This window comes from Oncorhynchus kisutch, linkage group LG2 (genome assembly GCF_002021735.2).
Source record: "Oncorhynchus kisutch isolate 150728-3 linkage group LG2, Okis_V2, whole genome shotgun sequence".
Taxonomy (NCBI): Eukaryota; Metazoa; Chordata; class Actinopteri; order Salmoniformes; family Salmonidae; genus Oncorhynchus; species Oncorhynchus kisutch.
In genome coordinates, this window is record NC_034175.2 from 75,291,740 (window position 1) to 75,314,309 (window position 22,570).

The window sequence follows — 22,570 nt, forward strand, 5'->3', positions numbered from 1 at the left end:
GACAGCGGAGGGATCAGGTGGGGGGGACAGCGGAGGGATCAGGTGGGGGGACAGCGGGGGGGATCAGGTGGGGGACAGCGGAGGGATCAGGTGGGGGGGAGAGCGGAGGGATCAGGTGGGGGACAGCGGAGGGATCAGGAGGGGGGACAGCGGAGGGATCAGGAGGGGGGACAGCGGAGGGAACAGGAGGGGGGACAGCGGAGGGATCAGGTGGGGGGACAGCGGGGTGATCAGGTGGGGGGACAGGGGGGGGATCAGGTGGGGGGGAGAGCGGAGGGATCAGGTGGGGGGACAGCGGAGGGATCAGGAGGGGGGACAGCGGAGGGATCAGGAGGGGGGACAGCGGAGGGGGGACAGCGGAGGGATCAGGTGGGGGGACAGCGGGGTGATCAGGTGGGGGGACAGCGGGGGGGGATCAGGTGGGGGGGGACAGCGGAGGGATCAGGTGGGGGGACAGCGGAGGGATCAGGTGGGGGGGAGAGCGGAGGGATCAGGTGGGGGGACAGCGGGGGGATCAGGTGGGGGGACAGAGGAGGGATCAGGTGGGGGGACAGAGGAGGGATCAGGTGGGGGGACAGCGGAGGGATCCGGTGGGGGGGAGAGTGGAGGGATCAGGTGGGGGGACAGCGGAGGGATCCGGTGGGGGGGAGAGTGGAGGGATCAGGTGGGGGGGACAGCGGAGGGATCAGGTGGGGGGACAGCGGAGGGATCAGGAGGGGGGACAGCGGGGGGATCAGGTGGGGGGACAGCGGAGGGATCAGGAGGGGGACAGCGGAGGGATCAGGTGGGGGGGAGAGTGGAGGGATCAGGTGGGGGGGACAGCGGAGGGATCAGGAGGGGGGACAGCAGAGGTAAAGGTAAAGATTGTTCTATTGGATTATTCCATTTATCAAAATGTCTATTCTATACTGAGTACTGATGGGGTCTCACATCAAAAAGATACCAACAGAGAGATGGTACGGGCTGAGTACTGATGGGGTCTCACATCAAAAAGATACCAACAGAGAGATGGTACGGGCTGAGTACTGATGGGGTCTCACATCAAAAAGATACCAACAGAGAGATGGTACGGTCTGGGTACTGATGGGGCTGCACATCAAATGCTGTGATGAAACCAATGTTCCATCATGTGTGTTGGATAAACTAAAACAAACAGCTATTAACCACTTATTTATATATATATATATAATAATTTATTTTCTGCTTTGTGCTGTTATTAGGTCATGGATCCATATCTTGTTGGCCTCCAGGACAGCCTGGACAAGAGGATACAACACCTGCAGATTCTGGAGGCCTTCAGTGTGTTGGGACCTCAGGCCTTCAGTGTGGTGGGACCTCAGGCCGTCAGTGTGGTGGGACCTCAGGCCGTCAGTGTGGTGGGACCTCAGGCCGTCAGTGTGGTGGGACCTCAGGCCGTCAGTGTGGTGGGACCTCAGGCCGTCAGTGTGGTGGGACCTCAGGCCGTCAGTGTGGTGGGACCTCAGGCCGTCAGTGTGGTGGGACCTCAGGCCTTCAGTGTGTTGGGACCTCAGGCCTTCAGTGTGTTGGGACCTCAGGCCTTCAGTGTGTTGGCACCTCAGGCCTTCAGTGTGTTGGGACCTCAGGCCTTCAGTGTGTTGGGACCTCAGGCCTTCAGTGTGTTGGGACCTCAGGCCTTCAGTGTGTTGGGACCTCAGGCCTTCAGTGTGTTGGGACCTCAGGCCTTCAGTGTGTTGGGACCTCAGGCCTTCAGTGTGTTGGGACCTCAGGCCTTCAGTGTGTTGGGACCTCAGGCCTTCAGTGTGTTGGGACCTCAGGCCTTCAGTGTGTTGGGACCTCAGGCCTTCAGTGTGTTGGGACCTCAGGCCTTCAGTGTGTTGGGACCTCAGGCCTTCAGTGTGTTGGGACCTCAGGCCTTCAGTGTGTTGGGACCTCAGGCCTTCAGTGTGGTGGGACCTCAGGCCTTCAGTGTGTTGGGACCTCAGGCCTTCAGTGTGTTGGACCTCAGGCCTTCAGTGTGTTGGGACCTCAGGCCTTCAGTGTGTTGGGACCTCAGGCCTTCAGTGTGTTGGGACCTCAGGCCTTCAGTGTGTTGGGACCTCAGGCCTTCAGTGTGTTGGGACCTCAGGCCTTCAGTGTGTTGGGACCTCAGGCCTTCAGTGTGTTGGGACCTCAGGCCTTCAGTGTGTTGGGACCTCAGGCCTTCAGTGTGTTGGGACCTCAGGCCTTCAGTGTGTTGGGACCTCAGGCCTTCAGTGTGTTGGGACCTCAGGCCTTCAGTGTGTTGGGACCTCAGGCCTTCAGTGTGTTGGGACCTCAGGCCTTCAGTGTGTTGGGACCTCAGGCCTTCAGTGTGTTGGGACCTCAGGCATTCAGTGTGGTGGGACCACAGGCCTTCAGTGTGGTGGGACCTCAGACTGCGTTCTCTAGTGAGAAGATAAACCCCTTTCAACCTGACCCTCCTCTCCAGGCAGTTCTCCAAGCACCAAAGGCTGCTGAGCTGCAACATGCGCTAGTTGGATCATTCAAGGTATGGCATGAGTGTGACAATCCTTTGAAGAGACCATTTTAGACCAGTGTTGCCCAACCCTTAATCCTGTTGAACTACCACTCTGTTGACTCTTCTTTAATGGTGGACATCTTTTGTTTTTTTCCCCCATGTATTTCAGGGGTTGGCCCAGCTGACAGCAATGACACAGCTGCTTGATGAGTGGGGACAGCTCTACCCCTGCCTTAGCCAGCTGGCAGCAGTCACAATGACAAAACCGGCTTCCTCCGTTAAATTGTGATAAAGGGACTTCTCTGCAATTAAACGAGTAAGAATATTTAAAATGTGAAAGTAGATCCTCTTTGTCCCTCTCCTGTCTCTTCTTGTTATCAAGACCTATTATTGCAGGTCGAGACAGACTTGAGGAACAAACTGCAGGGAAAGTATCTAGCCACCGGCATGCGGCTGACCATCAACGCCCCCCCCCCCCCCCCCCCCCCCCCCTGCTGCCGCCGCCCTCCATCAAGGAGCTAAATTACAGGAGAGTGTTGGAAATCCTGTTGAACTATAATCATTTAATCCCAATTATTTTATTGAGCTCATTTCTGGGGGTGGAAGTGATATTTTAGATGGTTTATTTTAATGTTTTTTCTTTCAAAAAGTCACCAGAACCAAGCTGTTCAGTGTTTACACCCCCCCCCCACCCACATCTAAGACATTTTCCAGAGGAAGCACTGCACCGTGGTTTACCTACTCTTACTGTTTATTTCTAATTAATAGGGTACATTGTAGGACTCACGGGATAAGAGCTATGTATCTCAACCCCCCCCCCCCTAGAGACCAGGGATCAACCCCTAACCCCCCCAACACAGGAGACCAGGGATCAACCCCTAACCCCCCCCCCCCCCCAACACAGGAGACCAGGGATCAACCCCTAACCCCCCCCCAACACAGGAGACCAGGGATCGCCCCCCCAACACAGGAGACCAGGGATCAAGCCCTAACCCCCCCAACACAGGAGACCAGGGATCACCCCCCACCCAACACAGGAGACCAGGGATCAACCCCTCCCTAGAGGAGACCAGAAATCAACCCCTAATCCCCCCAACACAGGAGACCAGGGATCACCCCCCACCCAACACAGGAGACCAGGGATCAACCCCTAACCCCCCCAACACAGGATACCAGGGATCACCCCCCCCCCCCTAGAGGAGACCAGGGATCAACCCCTAACCCCCCCCAACACAGGAGACCAGGGATCACCCCCCCCAACAGGAGACCAGGGATCAACCCCCCCCCCCTAGAGGAGACCAGGGATCAACCCCTAACCCCCCCCAACACAGGAGACCAGGGATCACCCCCCCACCCAACACAGGAGACCAGGGATCACCCCCCCCCAACACAGGAGACCAGGGATCAACCCCCCCCCCCCCCCAACAGGAGACCAGGGATCACCCCCCACCCAACACAGGAGACCAGGGATCAACCCCCCCCTAGAGGAGACCAGGGATCACCCCCCCAACACAGGAGACCAGGGATCAACCCCCCCCCCCCCCCCTAGAGGAGACCAGGGATCAACCCCCCCTAGAGGAGACCAGGGATCAACCCCCCCTAGAGGAGACCAGGGATCAACCCCCCCTAGAGGAGACCAGGGATCAACCCCCCCTAGAGGAGACCAGGGATCAACCCCCCTAGAGGAGACCAGGGATCAACCCCCCCTAGAGGAGACCAGGGATCAACCCCCCCTAGAGGAGACCAGGGATCAACCCCCCCTAGAGGAGACCGGGGATCAACCCCCCCTAGAGGAGACCAGGGATCAACCCCTCCCTACAGGAGACCAGTGATCAACCCCCCCAACACAGGAGACCAGGGATCAACCCCTCCCCCCTAGAGGAGACCAGGGATCACCCTCCCCCCCCTAGAGGAGACCAGGGATCAACCCCCCCTAGAGGAGACCAGGGATCAACCCCCCCCTAGAGGAGACCAGGGATCAACCCTCCCAACAGGAGACCAGGGATCAACCCCCCCAACAGGAGACCAGGGATCAACCCCTCCCTACAGGAGACCAGGGATCAACCCCCCCAACACAGGAGACCAGGGATCAACCCCCCCCCCCCTAGAGGAGACCAGGGATCAACCCCTCCCCCCTAGAGGAGACCAGGGATCAACCCCCCAACAGGAGACCAGGGATCAACCACCCCAACACAGGAGACCAGGGATCAACCCCCCCAACACAGGAGACCAGGGATCAACCCCCCCCCCCTAGAGGAGACCAGGGATCAACCCCCCCCTAGAGGAGACCAGGGATCAACCCCCCCCTAGAGGAGACCAGGGATCAACCCCCCCTAGAGGAGACCAGGGATCAACCCCCCCCTAGAGGAGACCAGGGATCAACCCCCCCCTAGAGGAGACCAGGGATCAACCCCCCCCTAGAGGAGACCAGGGATCAACCCCCCCCCTAGAGGAGACCAGGGATCAACCCAAGCATCCAACCTTCCCACTCTCTCCCCATCTCATTCTCCTGTCTCATTTCCTTACTATCTGAATAAGTGTCAATAACAGAGTGTCCAGTTGGTTACCTTTCCCCAGAAGGCTGGTTCTTCCTCCCGCTCAGCAGAGGGCAGTACGCTGAGGCGGCAGCACTCTGGGATGAGGGACAGGAACTTGTCAGCTGATTTACCATAGAGATCGGTGTCCCTGATGGCACGCCTCTGACTCAACATCACATGGGTACAGGGTAGAAGATACCTGCAACGACAACAATATAATGACTACACACGTATTCCACAGACTACAGACACATTCCACATAGACTACACACGCATTCCACATAGACTACACACGCATTCCACATAGACTACACACGCATTCCACATAGACTACACACGCATTCCACATAGACTACACACGCATTCCACATAGACTACACAGACAGACAGACAGTTTCTACCTGAGAACGAGCTGCAACATGAGGTCTTCACAGTTGAGAGAGAGCAGAGTCCTGAACAGGCTCAAAGACACCATACACAGCTGTAGGAGAGAAACAACAGAACATTAGACACAGGTAGAGATAGATAGAAACAGCAGAACAATAGCATGTGAGTCAGTGAGTGAGAGGAGAGAGTATGTGAGTCAGTGAGTGAGAGGAGAGAGTATGTGAGTCAGTGAGTGAGAGGAGAGAGTATGTGAGTCAGTGAGTGAGAGGAGAGAGTATGTGAGTCAGTGAGTGAGAGGAGAGAGTATGTGAGTCAGTGAGTGAGAGGAGAGAGTATGTGAGTCAGTGAGTGAGAGGAGAGAGTATGTGAGTCAGTGAGTGAGAGGAGAGAGTATGTGAGTCAGTGAGTGAGAGGAGAGAGTTTGTGAGTCAATGAGTGAATGAGTGAGTGTTAATGTCAATGTGAGTAGGCACCTGAGCCGATCCATTGGGCAGACAAAGCCTCTACCACCCCACTATCAGATGCTTTTTGTCCCCCCCCAATCTGATGCTTTTTTGCCCCCCCCCCCCAATCTGATGCTTTTTGGCCCCCCCCAATCTGATGCTTTTTGCCCCCCCCCCCCCAATCTGATGCTTTTTGCCCCCCCCCCCCCCCCCCAATCTGATGCTTTTTGCCCCCCCAATCTGATGCTTTTTGCCCCCCCCCCCCCCCCCCAATCTGATGCTTTTTGTCCCCCCCCCCCAATCTGATGCTTTTTGCCCCCCCCCCCCCCCCCCAATCTGATGCTTTTTGCCTCCCCCCCCAATCTGATGCTTTTTGTCCCCCCCCCCAATCTGATGCTTTTGTCCCCCCCCCCAATCTGATGCTTTTTGTCCCCCCCCCAATCTGATGCTTTTTGCCCCCCCCCCCCCCCCCCCCAATCTGATGCTTTTTGCCCCCCCCCCCCCCAATCTGATGCTTTTTGTCCCCCCCCCAATCTGATGCTTTTTGCCCCCCCAATCTGATGCTTTTTGTCCCCCCCCCAATCTGATGCTTTTTGCCCCCCCCCCCCCAACCTGATGCTTTTTGTCCCCCCCCCAATCTGATGCTTTTTGTCCCCCCCCCCCCCCCCCCCCCCCCCAATCTGATGCTTTTTGCCCCCCCCCCCCCAACCTGATGCTTTTTGTCCCCCCCCCAATCTGATGCTTTTTGTCCCCCCCCCCCCCCCCCCCCCCCCCCCATCTGATGCTTTTTGTCCCCCCCCCCCCCCCAATCTGATGCTTTTTGCTTTTTGCCCCCCCCCCCCCCCCCAATCTGATGCTTTTTGGCCCCACCCTCCCTCCCCGATATCACCATTCCCGACTGATTAACTTGTCCTTTTTGAAGAAGGTGTAGAGCTAGTACTATGTCCGTATTTATATTTTGAGACTAGCATGGCATTTAGCCAATGAATAAAATGCAGCTTTTTAATTTGTATCCCCGTCTCTCGAAAGCGAATGGTTTAGACCGTTTGGAATGGTTTAGACCGTTCGGAATGGTTTAGACCGTTTGGAATGGTTTAGACCGTTTGGAATGGTTTAGACCGTTTGGAATGGTTTAGACCGTTTGGAATGGTTTAGATTGTTTGGAATTTGGAATGCCGAAATGATTACTGTCCTTTTATGAAATTATACCCTGTTCATGTTTTTTTTTTTAAATGACCAAGTACACCAACTGTTTAAACCAAAGCCAATTTTACAAAGCATTTGAATGTTGAAGGTGCCAGATTTAAGCACAGCCTACGAAAAAGAACAGGGGTTGGCATACAATCTGGTTGTCGCGATCAGCTGTGTCTCCGACACTGTGCTCACTTATCCGACAGTCATTCGCAGTCACATGCATAACAGTTGGGATAGACTACTGAACCGAAGGAGAGGATGCATCAATTCAGTCACAACAGATAAGAGGTATTTTTGGAATTAAAATATGAGTGAATCGGTGAATTCGCTAACATTTGAAAGCACGTACCACCACATTTAATCGTGGGAAGGCGACTGGAAACATGGACAAATACAAACTGTAGTTATTCCCTCCGCAAGGCAATCAAACAAGCAAAGCGTCAGTATAGAGACAAAAGTGGAGTCGCAGATCAACGGCTCAGACACGAGACGTTTGTGGCAGGGTCTACAGACAATCGCAGATTACAAAAAGAGAACCAGCCCCATCGCGGACATCGACGTCTTGCTTGAAGTCATAAACAGCGCTGTGCTTCAAGCATTGCGAAGAGCTGCTGGCAAGCGCAGGAAAGTGCTGTTTGAATGAATGCTTACGAGCCTGCTGCTTCCTACCACCGCTCAGTCAGACTGCTCTATCAAATATTAAATCATAAACTTAGCTATAATATAATAAACACACAGAAATACAAGCCTTAAGGTCATTAATATGGTCAAATCCGGAAACTACCATTTCGAAAACAAAACGTTTATTCTTTCAGTGAAATACGGAACTGTTCCGTATTTTATCTAACAGGTGGCATCCCTAAGTCTAAATATTGTTGTTACATTGCACAACCTTCAATGTTATGTCATAATTATGTACAATTCTGGAAAATTAATTACGGTCTTTGTTATGAATAAATGGTCTTCACACAGTTCGCAACGAGCCAGGCGGCCCAAACTGCTGCATATACCCTGCGGTTGTTAAATCATCACACATTTGGCAAAGTAGGTTGTGATTCGATGACAAATTAACAGGCAACGCATTGATTATATGCAACGCGGGACAAGCTAGTTAAACTAGTAATATCATCAACCATATGTCGTTAACTAGTGATTATGTGAAGATTGATTGTTTTTTATAAGTTTAAATGCTAGTTAGCAACTTACCTTGGCTCCTGGCTGCACTCGCGTAACTGCCACGCAGTCTCCAAAATGCCGATTACCGATTGTTATGAAAACTTTAAAATCAGCCCTAATTAAATCGGCCATGCCGATTAATCGGTCGACCTCTACCTGTCACCTTAGACCCACTTCAATTTGCTTACCGCCCCAACAGGTCCACAGTCGATGCGATCGCCAACACACTGCACTCTGCCTTATCCCATCTGGACAAGAGGAATACCTATATAACAATGCTGTTCATTGACTACAGCTCAGCATTCAACACCATAGTACCCTCCAAGCTCATCATCAAACTGGGTCCTGGACTTCTTGACAGGCCGCCCCCAGATGGTGAAGGTAGGAAACAACATCTCCACTCTGCTGCTCCTCAACAATGGGGCCCCACAAGGGTGCGTTCTCAGCCCCCTCCTATACTCCTTGTTCACCCACGACTGCACGCCTCCAACTCAATTATTAAGTCTGCAGGTAGGCTTGATTACCAACAACGACGAGACCCTCGTAGTATGGTGCCAGGAAAATAACCTCTCACTCAATGTCGTGGACTTCAGGAAAAAGCAGAGGGAGCACGCCCCCATCCACATCGAAGGGACAGCAGTGGAGAAGGTGGAAAGTTAAGTTCCTCTGTGTACACACCGACAAACTGAAAAGGCACACAGACAGAGTGATAAAGAAGGCGCAACAGTGCCGCCTCAACCTCAGGAGACTGAAAAAAATGTGGCTTGTCACCTACAACCCTGACTAACTTTTACAGATTCACAATCGAGAGCATCCTGGCGGGCTGTATCACCGCCTGGTACGGCAACTGCTCCGCCCACAACCGTAAGGCTCTCCAAAGGGTAGTGAGGTCTGCACAACGCATCACCGGGGGCAAACTACCTGCCCTCCAGGACACCTACACCACCCGATGTCACAGGAAGGCCAAAAAGATCATCAAGGACATCAACCACCCGAGCCACTGCCTGTTCACCCTGCTATCATCCAGAAGGCGAGGTCAGTACAGGTGCATCAAAGCTGGGACCGAGAGACTGAAAAACAGCTTCCATCTCAAGGCCATCAGACTGTTAAACAGCCACCACTAGCACAGAGTGCTACTGCTGCCAACATACAGACCTGAAATCATTGGCCACTTTAATAAATGGATCACTAGTCACTTTAATAATGTTTACATATCTCGCTTTACTCATCTCATATGTATATAATGTTTACTGTGTCCTTCAATATATATTCTTTACTATCTATTGCATCTCAGCCGCTCTGTCACTACTCAACCATATATTTTCTACTTACTATATTCTCATTCCATTCCTTTACTAGATTGTGTGTATTAGGTTTTGTTGTGGAATTGTTAGATATGACCTGTTAGATACTGCTGCACTGTCGGATCTAGAAGTATTTCAGTACACTCACAATAACGTGTGCTAAGCATGTGTGATCAATTTGATTTGTACCGTTTTTTTGACCAACGCATGCTTAAATCGGTTTGCCGCGGACCGAGTACGTTAAACATATGAACCGGGGACCGATACGTACATCTCTGCTATTAATGCACCGTTACTGTACTACTGACCCTGGAGTTGCTGCTGACGCGCGTTAGCAAGGTGTCCAGGATGGTGTCGTTGTCATGGCGATGCATGAGGATGAAGCGTAGGAAGGTTTTGAGGAGAGCTGTTTCCGTCACGCTGCGCAGGAACAGATCCAGGTAGGCTGTACTGGCTATCATCTCATCTACAGATGACTGGAGGGAGGGAGGGAGGGAGGGAGGGAGGGAGGGAGGGAGGGAGGGAGGGAGGGAGGGAGGGAGGGAGGGAGGGAGGGAGGGAGGGAGGGAGGGAGGGAGGGAGGGAGGGAGGGAGGGAGGGAGGGAGGGAGGGAGGGAGGGAGGGAGGGAGGGGGAGAGTGGGGGGAGGGAGGGAGAAAGACAAAGAGAGAGGGGGAGGGAGGGAGAGAGAGAGACAAAGAGAGAGTGGGAGGGAAGGAGAGAGAGACAAAGAGAGAGTGGGAGGGAGGGAGAGAGAGACACAGAGAGAGTGGGAGGGAGGGAGGGAGAGAGAGAGAGTGGGAGGGAGGGAGGGAGAGACACAGAGAGAGTGGGAGGGAGAGACAAAGAGAGAGTGGGAGGGAGGGAGAGAGAGAGAGACAAAGAGAGAGTGGGAGGGAGGGAGGAAGGGAGAGAGACAAGAGAGAGTGGGAGGGAGGGGGAGAGAGAGAGAGAGACAAAGAGAGAATGGGAGGGAGGGGGAGAGAGAGAGACAGAGAGAGTGGCACGGGAGGGAGAGAGACAAAGAGAGAGTGGGAGGGAGGGAGAGAGAGGAGAGACAAAGAGAGAGTGGGAGGGAGGGAGAGAGAGAGAGACAGAGAGAGTGGGAGGAGAGACAAAGAGAGAGTGGGAGGGAGGGAGAGAGAGAGAGAGAGAGAGAGACAAAGAGAGAGTGGGAGGGAGGGAGAGAGAGAGAGACAGAGAGAGTGGGAGGGAGAGACAAAGAGAGAGTGGGAGGGAGAGACAAAGAGAGAGTGGGAGGGAGAGAGAGAGAGAGAGAGAGAGAGAGAGAGAGAGAGACAAAGAGAGAGAGGGAGGGAGGGAGAGAGAGAGAGACAGAGAGAGTGGGAGGGAGAGACAAGAGAGAGTGGGAGGAAGGGGGAGAGAGAGAGAGACAAAGAGAGAGTGGGAGGGAGGGAGGGAGAGAGAGTGGGAGAGAGAGAGAGAGAGAGAGAGAGAGAGTGGGAGAGAGAGAGTGGGAGAGAGAGAGTGGGAGAGAGAGAGTGGGAGAGAGAGAGTGGGAGAGAGAGAGTGGGAGAGAGAGAGTGGGAGGGAGGGAGGGAGGGAGGGAGGGCGGGAGGGAGGGAGGGACACAGAGAAAGTGGGAGGGAGAAATACAGGATGGTCAACACATTAACATTTTAGTGTTTTATCAGACGCTCTTCTCCAAAGCGACTTAAAGTAGTTTTCATACTTAAAAAAATATATATATTATCTACATATTAAGATATAATTCTGATGAAGGTTGTTGGCAGAATGACATGTTTTAACAACTAGAGTAGAATAAATGTTTCAAACATTTCTAATACTGAGGAGCAGCCTAGCTACTACTTTTAATGATCACATAATTGCAATCAATCAATCAATCAATCGATCAGTGAAAGCGATGCTCAGGCTAGATGACGTTGTCGTCCCCCTACCTTGTGTAGGGCGGGTCCCATGACAGGGACCAGGAAGCCGTTGTGGACATAGTCGACCAGCTGGCTGCGGACCAGGGGGTGAGCTACCTGAATGACAGCGTTACAGAACTCCAGAGAGTTCATGAAGAGCACCAGAGAAGACACACCCATCCAGTCCTCCCTGCGCAGAGCGTGCCAGTCATCCCCCCGTACCTCTATCTTCCTCGGCAGGGAGGAGTAGAGAGCACTGAGGCCCGTGGCCAGCACCTGGAGGGGGGGGGGGGGGGGGGGGGGGGGGGAGAGGAGAGGTAAAGGGGGGGGGGGGGGGGTTAGGACTGAATTAAAGACAATATTTGGATTGGATATTTGTCCAAGATGAGAAGGATTTAAGGCGTGTTGGCAGCACAGTATGAGAATTCTGGGGGAAAGATAAACAGGTTGAGATTTATGAACACCTGTAGCTGATATAAAAAATGTTAAAAAATAAGGCCTTAAACGATGAAGTCATATTGATGTATTTTTGTACATATTGGCAAAGCCAGTCCACAAGGTGGAGCAGCGGACCTGTTACATTCTTTGGGGAGAACAATGTGTAGCGTGAGCTAAACTCTGAGATAAACCCCCATCTACAGCCTGACCATTACCAATAAACCCCCACCTACAGCCTGACATTACCAATAAACCCCCACCTACAGCCTGACATTACCAATAAACCCCAATCTATAGCCTGAGATTACCAATAAACCCCAATCTATAGCCTGAGATTACCAATAAACCCCCATCTACAGCCTGAGATTACCAATAAACCCCCATCTACAGCCTGACATTACCAATAAACCCCCATCTCCAGCCTGACATTACCAATAAACCCCCATCTACAGCCTGACATTACCAATAAACCCCCATCTATAGCCTGACATTACCAATAAACCCCCACCTACAGCCTGACATTACCAATAAACCCCCATCTATAGCCTGACATTACCAATAAACCCCAATCTATAGCCTGAGATTACCAATAAACTTCCATCTATAGCCTGACAACTCACAGACAACTCACAGATGTCTGTCAACTCACAGAGATCCATAGGACTAGATGTAGCTCAGTGGGTGATGGTGATGACCAACCAAAATCGCTACCATGCAGGCTGGTCTGTAGACTGTAGCTAGTTAACACTGCAGCAGGAGACTGGCCTATAGACTGTAGCTAGTTGACACTGCAGCAGGAGACTGGCCTGTAGACTGTAGCTAGTTGACACTGCAGCAGGAGACTGGCCTGTAGACTGTAGCTAGTTGACACTGCAGCAGGAGACTGGCCTGTAGACTGTAGCTAGTTAACACTGCAGCACGAGACTGGACTGTAGCTAGTTAACACTGCAGTAGGAGACTGGCCTGTAGACTGTAGCTAGTTGACACTGCAGCAGGAGACTGGCCTGTAGACTGTAGCTAGTTGACACTGCAGCAGGAGACTGGCCTGTAGACTGTAGCTAGTTAACACTGCAGCACGAGACTGGACTGTAGCTAGTTAACACTGCAGTAGGAGACTGGCCTGTAGACTGTAGCTAGTTGACACTGCAGCAGGAGACTGGCCTGTAGACTGTAGCTAGTTGACACTGCAGCAGGAGACTGGCCTGTAGACTGTAGCTAGTTGACACTGCAGCAGGAGACTGGCCTGTAGCTAGCTAATCATTATTTTGTGGTGGTGGTGCTGGGGGGGTGGAAGAGAGAGAGAGAGAGAGATAGAGAGAGACAGACAGACTGAGAGGGCGAGACAGAGCGAGAGAGCAAGAGAGCGAGAGAGCGAGAGAGAGACAGACAGACAGAGACAGAGACACAGAAAGAGAGAGAGAGAGACACAGAGAGAGAGACTGCTACCGCACGGCAAGCAGTACCGGAGCGCCAAGTCTAGGACCAAAAGGCTCCTTACCATCTTCTACCCTCAAAGCATAAGACTGCTAAACAATTAATCAAAATGGCCACCTGGACTGACTCGGGTTCAAAGGGCAAGCTGCAACTGGTCCAGTAACTTCAGGTTCAACGGTACACATCAGAGTGACAGGAAACGTTGATAAGACGTTATCTATCAGTTAGAGGGCTGGTTGACGAGGAAAACGAGGAAGATTAACCACAGACTTCTCTTTCCTCTTATCTCACACACACACACACAGTCATCATCATCACCGTGAGATCAGCATGTGTCTGTCAGTCAGCAGGAAACTTTTCAGATCCTCAGTGAGATTACAAAATCACCCACAAACACACAGACAAAGTTAGTGAGGCAATATTGAATTAATCCTGGGTTTAAAAACATGTAGAGTTTTGTCAGGGTGTTTGTTCTAGATCAGGGGTTTTCTTTAGAATCCAGGTCATCCACAACTCTACACCAGCTAATCTAATCGCCCCCCGAGGTAGCCGATTCGTAATGTTCTCCTCTAGCCAACTGGATTTTCTAAGGTTTTCTTCAAAACACAAGTGAAAGAACAGAATGAATGGTCAGTGAAAGAGGTATCATAACGGTCCATAACACCCACATCCCCTTGGTTCACGTCTTGAAAAACATGGGACTCTTGAATCTCTACCCGGCAGCCCTCAGACCCTGGTTCCTGTCTACCCGGCACAGCCAGTAGAGGACTGGCCGGCCCTCAGACCCTGGTTCCTGTCTACCCGGTACAGCCAGTAGAGGACTGGCCGGCCCTCAGACCCTGGTTCCTGTCTACCCGGTACAGCCAGTAGAGGACTGGCCGGCCCTCAGACCCTGGTTCCTGTCTACCCGGCACAGCCAGTAGAGGACTGGCCGGCCCTCAGACCCTGGTTCCTGTCTACCCGGTACAGCCAGTAGAGGACTGGCCGGCCCTCAGACCCTGGTTCCTGTCTACCCGGCACAGCCAGTAGAGGACTGGCCGGCCCTCAGACCCTGGTTCCTGTCTACCCGGTACAGCCAGTAGAGGACTGGCCGGCCCTCAGACCCTGGTTCCTGTCTACCCGGTACAGCCAGTAGAGGACTGGCCGGCCCTCAGACCCTGGTTCCTGTCTACCCGGTACAGCCAGTAGAGGACTGGCCAGCCCTCAGACCCTGGTTCCTGTCTACCCGGTACAGCCAGTAGAGGACTGGCCAGCCCTCAGACCCTGGTTCCTGTCTACCCGGTACAGCCAGTAGAGGACTGGCCAGCCCTCAGACCCTGGTTCCTGTCTACCCGGTACAGCCAGTAGAGGACTGGCCAGCCCTCAGACCCTGGTTCCTGTCTACCCGGTACAGCCAGTAGAGGACTGGCCAGCCCTCAGACCCTGGTTCCTGTCTACCCGGTACAGCCAGTAGAGGACTGGCCAGCCCTCAGACCCTGGTTCCTGTCTACCCAGTACAGCCAGTAGAGGACTGGCCAGCCCTCAGACCCTGGTTCCTGTCTACCCGGTACAGCCAGTAGAGGACTGGCCAGCCCTCAGACCCTGGTTCCTGTCTACCCGGTACAGCCAGTAGAGGACTGGCCAGCCCTCAGACCCTGGTTCCTGTCTACCCGGTACAGCCAGTAGAGGACTGGCCAGCCCTCAGACCCTGATTCCTGTCTACCCGGTACAGCCAGTAGAGGACTGGCCAGCCCTCAGACCCTGGTTCCTGTCTACCCGGTACAGCCAGTAGAGGACTGGCCACCCCTCAGAGCATGGCTCTTCTCTAGGTTTCTTCCTAGGTTCCTGCCTTCCAGGGAGTTTATCCTAGCCACTATGATTCTGCATTACTTCATCTCTGGGTTTTTAGCCTGGGTATCTGTAAAGCACTCTGTGACAACTGATGATGGAAAAGGGGCTTTATAAAACAACATTTGATGAATTGATCGATCACTCACTGGGCAGAAGTAGGAGTTCTCTGCGATGTAGCGTGCCACGCCCTGGTTGCTGGCGGAGGTTGCCATGACGAGGAGCAGGGCGTCCCGGGCCTGCTGTCCGATGGCTCCGTCACGGTGGATGAAGGGGACCAACAGGGAGAAGATGAGCAGGTTGGTAGGACCGTGTTGGGCCGGGGCCGACCTAAACAACAGCTCCAACACCGCAGGGGCACGCGCCATCGACACACAGATCTGTTGATGAGAGCAGAATATCTTATTCAGTTCAGGAAACATGAAAACAAATTAAAACAACACAATGTCCACCACTTAAGCCCCTTTTCAAACCAGAAGAAACCTTTAGAACAATCCTACTAACAGTTAAGAGTACATTATATGGATAAGAAAAGGTTAAACACAAAACGATAGTTCATGCTACTTTAAAAATAAAACATAAATCTTAGCTAAATGCCTTCCGTGCCTCCATGATCCACACCTCTTTCAATCAATCAATCAATCAATCAATTTCAATTTTTCCTCCAGCAGTTGTCACAGAGTGCTTTACACATACCGAATCGTTTCGAAACTACACGTATTGTTCCTGTATCGTATCAGAGCCCATGTAACTAGATAGGTATGGAATGGTGCTTGTACAGAGGAGATCCCTACTAGAGAGGACGTCCTGTTCCTCCCACCTGGTTGAGCAGCAGTACCAGACTGTTCTCCAGAGAAGGAGGGCAGCCCAGCTGGGGCTCAGCACAGGCCCCCAGCAGACCCAGTAGAGGCTGCAGCACCGCCTTGTGTTGGAGCAAGGGCTGCTGAGACTGGCCTATCAGCATCTCGAACAGCTTGAGCAATGCCCCCTGGCTGTCGGGGTCCAATCCGCGACGCAGGTGCCACTGCACCACTCGCTCCAGGACGTTCTCGGTCACCACCAGACCCAGGATGGGTCCCACCGGGGGGACGTTCCCGGAAGTTAACGTCCCGGGGGGGCCCTCGCCCACTTCTCCCGGTCGCTCTTCAGCCAGGAGGCACAGCATCTGATCGGTGTGGTTCCGCACCGCGGTGAGGTCATCGCTACATCCTGACGGCTCCTGCTGCTCCAGCACCCAGGACAACTACAGCAGAAGGAGAGAGAGAGGTGTGTGTTTTACAAATGAATGTGGGGTCTTGAACACTGTTTTTTTCATCCTGAGTGTTGCCTAGATTTAAAATCATTAAATACTAACTGCGTTGTTCCGTCAATCATTAAATACTAACTGCGTTGTTCCGTCAATCATTAAAATTCTTAACGTTGTCCACATAGAAAGGAAGAAAGGAAACATCGACAAAACACACGAAGTATGTGTGTGTGTGTGTGTGTTGTTGACTCCTAACAGCCAGAGAAAGACTGCAACATGACCATCGAACAAGCAGGAAGAATGTTTCTAGACTGAGAGGTCTGCTTGTGTCGTGTCATGGCGTGTCGGGTCGTGTCGTGGTGTGTCGTGGTGTGTCGGGTCGTGGTGTGGCGTGTCGGGCCGTGGAGTGTCGGGTCGTGGTGTGTCGGGTCATGGAGTCGGGTTGTGTCGTGGTGGGTCGTGTCGTGGTGTGTCGGGTCGTGGTGTGTCGGGTCGTGGAGTGTCGGATCGTGGAGTGTCGGGTCGTGGTGTGTCAAGTCCTGGAGTCGGGACGTGGTGTGTCGGGTCCTGGAGTCGGGTCGTGTCGTGGTGTGTCGGGTCGTGGGTGTTGGGTTGTGGTGTGTCGGGTCATGGTGTGTCGGGTCGTGGTGTGTCAAGTCCTGGAGTCGGGTCGTGGTGTGTCGGGTCCTGGAGTCGGGTCGTGTCGTGGTGTGTCGGATCGTGGGTGTCGGGTTCTGGCGTGTCGGGTCGTGGCGTGGCGTGTCGGGTCGTGACGTGTCAGGTCGTGGTGTGTCAGGTCGTGGTGTGTCAGGTCATTGTGTGTTGTGTTGTGTCATGAAGTGTCGAACTGCAAAAATCTCTGAAGCTGGAGACTCACATCTCCCTCACTAGCTTTAAGCACCAGCTGTCAGAGCAGCTCACAGATCACTGCACCTGTACATAGCCCATCTGTAAATAGCCCATCCAACTACCTCATCCCCATACTATATTTATTTATCTTGCTCCTTTGCACCCCAGTATCTCTACTTGAACATTCATCTTCTGCACATCTACCATTCCAGTGTTTAATTGCTATATTGTATTAACTTCGCCACCATGGCCTATTCATTGCTGTATACAGACTTTTTCTACTGTATCATTGAGTATGTTTGTTTATTCCATGTGTAACTCTGTGTTGTTGTTTGTGTCAAACTGCTTTGCTTTATCTTGGCCAGGTCGCAGTTGTCAATGAGAGCTTGTTCTCAACTAGCCTACCTGGTTAAATAAAGGTGAAATAAAATAAATAAATAAATGGTGTGTTGTCTATGTGTGTGTGCTCTGATCTCCAGAGGCCACTAACCCTATAGGCCCTGGTCTAAAGTAGTGCACTAACCCTATAGGCCCTGGTCTAAAGTAGTGCACTAACCCTATAGGCCCTGGTCTAAAGTAGTGCACTAACCCTATAGGCCTTGGTTTAAAGTAGTGCACTAACTCTATAGGCCCTGGTCTAAAGTAGTGCACTAACCCTATAGGCCCTGGTCTAAAGTAGTGCACTAACCCTATAGACCCTGGTCTAAAGTAGTGGACTAACCCTATAGACCCTGGTCTAAATTTGTGTACTAACCCTATAGGTCCTGGTCTAAAGTAGTGCACTAACCCTATAGGCCCTGGTCTAAAGTAGTACTGGTCTAAAGTAGTGCACTAACCCTATAGACCCTGGTCTAAAGTAGTGCACTAACCCTATAGACCCTGGTCTAAATTTGTGTACTAACCCTATAGGTCCTGGTCTAAAGTAGTGCAGTAATCCCATAGGCCCTGGTCTAAAGTAATGCACTAAACCTATAGACCCTGGTCTAAAGTAGTACTGGTCTAAAGTAGTGCACTAACCCTATAGGTCCTGGTCTAAAGTAGTGCACTACATAGTGAATAGCCATTTCAGATGCAGCCAGTGTGTGGTAATGGGCTGCAGTGATTCCAGAACCCTGGCAGTAAAACACCCTGCTGTCTGCAGTGATTCCAGAGCCCTGGCAGTAAAACACCCTGCTGTCTGCAGTGATTCCAGAGCCCTGGCAGTAAAACACCCTGCTGTCTGCAGTGATTCCAGAACCCTGGCAGTAAAACACCCTGCTGTCTGCAGTGATTCCAGAACCCTGGCAGTAAAACACCCTGCTGTCTGCAGTGATTCCAGAACCCTGGCAGTAAAACACCCTGCTGTCTGCAGTGATTCCAGAACCCTGGCAGTAAAACACCCTGCTGTCTGCAGTGATTCCAGAACCCTGGCAGTAAAACACCCTGCTGTCTGCAGTGATTCCAGAGCCCTGGCAGTAAAACACCCTGCTGTCTGCAGTGATTCCAGAACCCTGGCAGTAAAACACCCTGCTGTTTGCAGTGATTCCAGAACCCTGGCAGTAAAACACCCTGCTGTTTACAGTGATTCCAGAACCCTGGCAGTAAAACACCCTGCTGTTTACAGTGATTCCAGATCCCTGGCAGTAAAACACCCTGCTGTTTGCAGTGATTCCAGAACCCTGGCAGTAAAACACCCTGCTGTTTGCAGTGATTCCAGAACCCTGGCAGTAAAACACCCTGCTGTTTACAGTGATTCCAGAACCCTGGCAGTAAAACACCCTGCTGTTTACAGTGATTCCAGAACCCTGGCAGTAAAACACCCTGCTGTTTACAGTGATTCCAGAACCCTGGCAGTAAAACACCCTGCTGTTTGCAGTGATTCCAGAACCCTGGCAGTAAAACACCCTGCTGTTTGCAGTGATTCCAGAACCCTGGCAGTAAAACACCCTGCTGTTTACAGTGATTCCAGAACCCTGGCAGTAAAACACCCTGCTGTCTGCAGTGATTCCAGAGCCCTGGCAGTAAAACACCCTGCTGTTTGCAGTGATTCCAGAACCCTGGCAGTAAAACACCCTGCTGTTTGCAGTGATTCCAGAACCCTGGCAGTAAAACACCCTGCTGTTTGCAGTGATTCTCCAAAGGACAGAGGAAGCAAGTATTTGAAAGCTATTGAAGCCCTCATGCAGTCATTGTCATGTTAAATCACTGTATTTAAAAATATATTTTTTTTTAAATACCTCGTTTATATCCCTGAGCCTCCATTGGCCCTTAAAATGCTTAGTCGGATAGTGTGGGCGTTTGGAAACACATTAAGATATTTACATACACAGCCCAGATTGGCTGATAGAATGGTCTTGAGCCCACCCCCTTACTCAGATGAACAGTAATTGGTCTATTATAAATCAGATTACATTGTGAGGTCACGTGTGTCATAAATTCCATCCCACCTGAACAGGATGAAATTCCGGGCCTTTTATTCCCCAAACAGCACTTACACAAAAAGGGAATCATCATTTTCACAATTTGTGTTAATATAAAGCGTTATTTATAATAACACAAATTAGTGTTTGATATATATATATATATATATTTAAATATTACTAGAACATGTATATATATATATAATACCCATGTCCTGTCCACTGACTGAGCTACCATAGTACCCATAATACCCTTGTCCTGTCCACTGACTGAGCTACCATAGTACCCATAATACCCTTGTCCTGTCCAGACTGACTGAGCTACCATAGTACCCATAATACCCATGTCCTGTCCACTGACTGAGCTACCATAGTACCCATAATACCCTTGACCTGTCCAGACTGACTGAGCTACCATAGTACCCATGTCCTGTCCACTGACTGAGCTACCATAATACCCATAATACCCTTGTCCTGTCCAGACTGACTGAGCTACCATAGTACCCATAATACCCTTGTCCTGTCCAGACTGACTGAGCTACCATAGTACCCATAATACCCTTGTCCTGTCCAGACTGACTGAGCTACCATAATACCCATAATACCCTTGTCCTGTCCAGACTGACTGAGCTACCATAGTACCCATAATACCCTTGTCCTGTCCAGACTGACTGAGCTACCATAATACCCATAATACCCTTGTCCTGTCCAGACTGACTGAGCTACCATAGTACCCATAATACCCTTGTCCTGTCCAGACTGACTGAGCTACCATAGTACCCATAATACCCTTGTCCTGTCCAGACTGACTGAGCTACCATAGTACCCATAATACCCTTGTCCTGTCCAGACTGACTGAGCTACCATAGTACCCATAATACCCTTGTCCTGTCCAGACTGACTGAGCTACCATAGTACCCTTAATACCCTTGTCCTGTCCAGACTGACTGAGCTACCATAATACCCATAATACCCTTGTCCTGTCCAGACTGACTGAGCTACCATAGTACCCATAATACCCATGTCCTGTCCAGACTGACTGAGCTACCATAGTACCCATAATACCCTTGTCCTGTCCAGACTGACTGAGCTACCATAGTACCCATAATACCCTTGTCCTGTCCAGACTGACTGAGCTACCATAGTACCCATAATACCCATGTCCTGTCCACTGACTGAGCTACCATAATACCCATGTCCTGTCCAGACTGACTGAGCTACCATAGTACCCATGTCCTGTCCAGACTGACTGAGCTACCATAATACCCATGTCCTGTCCAGACTGACTGAGCTACCATAATACCCATAATACCCATGTCCTGTCCAGACTGACTGAGCTACCATAATACCCATGTCCTGTCCACTGACTGAGCTACCATAATACCCATGTCCTGTCCAGACTGACTGAGCTACCATAATACCCATGTCCTGTCCAGACTGACTGAGCTACCATAATACCCATAATACCCATGTCCTGTCCACAGACTGAGCTACCATAATACCCATGTCCTGTCCAGACTGACTGAGCTACCATAATACCCTTGTCCTGTCCAGACTGACTGAGCTACCATAATACCCATGTCCTGTCCAGAAACAACCTCTAACTAGGAATAATAAGGGGCTAGGTGTCGTTTCTGGACAGGACCCCACAACCCTCTGAGTGTTTGCTGGACCAACAACAGGTTGGTCCAACAGGTTGGATGTTTAGTTCCATTGCCACCCCCACACACACACAGATGGGTAGCTGGGGTACATTCATTAAAACAGTAAAAAATTAGACATTTACATATCTACTATTAACACACTGGCTTCATTCCAGCTAGTTAGATGTGGAAATTGACTGGCTGTAGCATATCTTTAGTCTTTTTTAAATTATTTTACCTTTATTTAACCAGGCAAGTCAGTTAAAGAACAAATTCTTCTTTTCAATGAGGGCCTAGGAACAGTGGGTTAACTGCCTTGTTCAGGGGGCAGAACGACAGATTTGTACCTTGTCAGCTCGGGGGTTTGAACTTGCAACCTTCCGGTTACTAGTCCAACACTCTAACCACTAGGCTACCTGCTGGTTACGAGTCCCAACACTCTAACCACTAGGCTACCTGCTGGTTACTAGTTCAACACTCTAACCACTAGGCTACCTGCTGGTTACTAGTCCAACAGTCTAACCACTAGGCTACCTGCTGGTTACTAGTCCAACACTCTAACCACTAGGCTACCTGCTGGTTACTAGTCCAACACTCTAACCACTAGGCTACCTGCTGGTTACTAGTCCAACACTCTAACCACTAGGCTACCTGCTGGTTACTAGTCCAACACTCTAACCACTAGGCTACCTGCTGGTTACTAGTCCAACACTCTAACCACTAGGCTACCTGCTGGTTACTAGTCCAACACTCTAACCACTAGGCTACCTGCTGGTTACTAGTCCAACACTCTAACCACTAGGCTACCTGCTGGTTACTAGTCCAACACTCTAACCACTAGGCTACCTGCTGGTTACTAGTCCAACACTCTAACCACTAGGCTACCTGCTGGTTACTAGTCCAACACTCTAACCACTAGGCTACCTGCTGGTTACTAGTCCAACACTCTAACCACTAGGCTACCTGCTGGTCACTAGTCCAACACTCTAACCACTAGGCTACCTGCTGGTCACTAGTCCAACACTCTAACCACTAGGCTACCTGCTGGTTACTAGTCCAACACTCTAACCACTAGGCTACCTGCTGGTCACTAGTCCAACACTCTAACCACTAGGCTACCTGCTGGTCACTAGTCCAACACTCTAACCACTAGGCTACCTGCTGGTTACTAGTCCAACACTAACCACTAGGCTACCTGCTGGTTACTAGTCCAACACTCTAACCACTAGGCTACCTGCTGGTTACTAGTCCAACACTCTAACCACTAGGCTACCTGCTGGTTACTAGTCCAACACTCTAACCACTAGGCTACCTGCTGGTTACTAG

General features: G+C 51.4%; 1 protein-coding gene across 1 annotated transcript in view; it reads right to left on the reverse strand.

Moving 5' to 3' along the window:
• fhip1b (FHF complex subunit HOOK interacting protein 1B) overlaps window positions 1-22,570 on the reverse strand; it is a 76,123-nt gene that overhangs the window by 16,890 nt on the left and 36,663 nt on the right. The window contains exons 4-10 of the mRNA XM_031801533.1: window positions 15,928-16,350; window positions 15,257-15,487; window positions 11,439-11,684; window positions 9,829-9,996; window positions 5,418-5,497; window positions 5,047-5,215; window position 4,463 (exon numbers count right to left, since the gene is read on the reverse strand). Of these exons, the coding sequence (XP_031657393.1) occupies window position 4,463; window positions 5,047-5,215; window positions 5,418-5,497; window positions 9,829-9,996; window positions 11,439-11,684; window positions 15,257-15,487; window positions 15,928-16,350 (1,318 nt within the window). The remainder of the gene's footprint in view (window positions 1-4,462; window positions 4,464-5,046; window positions 5,216-5,417; window positions 5,498-9,828; window positions 9,997-11,438; window positions 11,685-15,256; window positions 15,488-15,927; window positions 16,351-22,570) is intronic.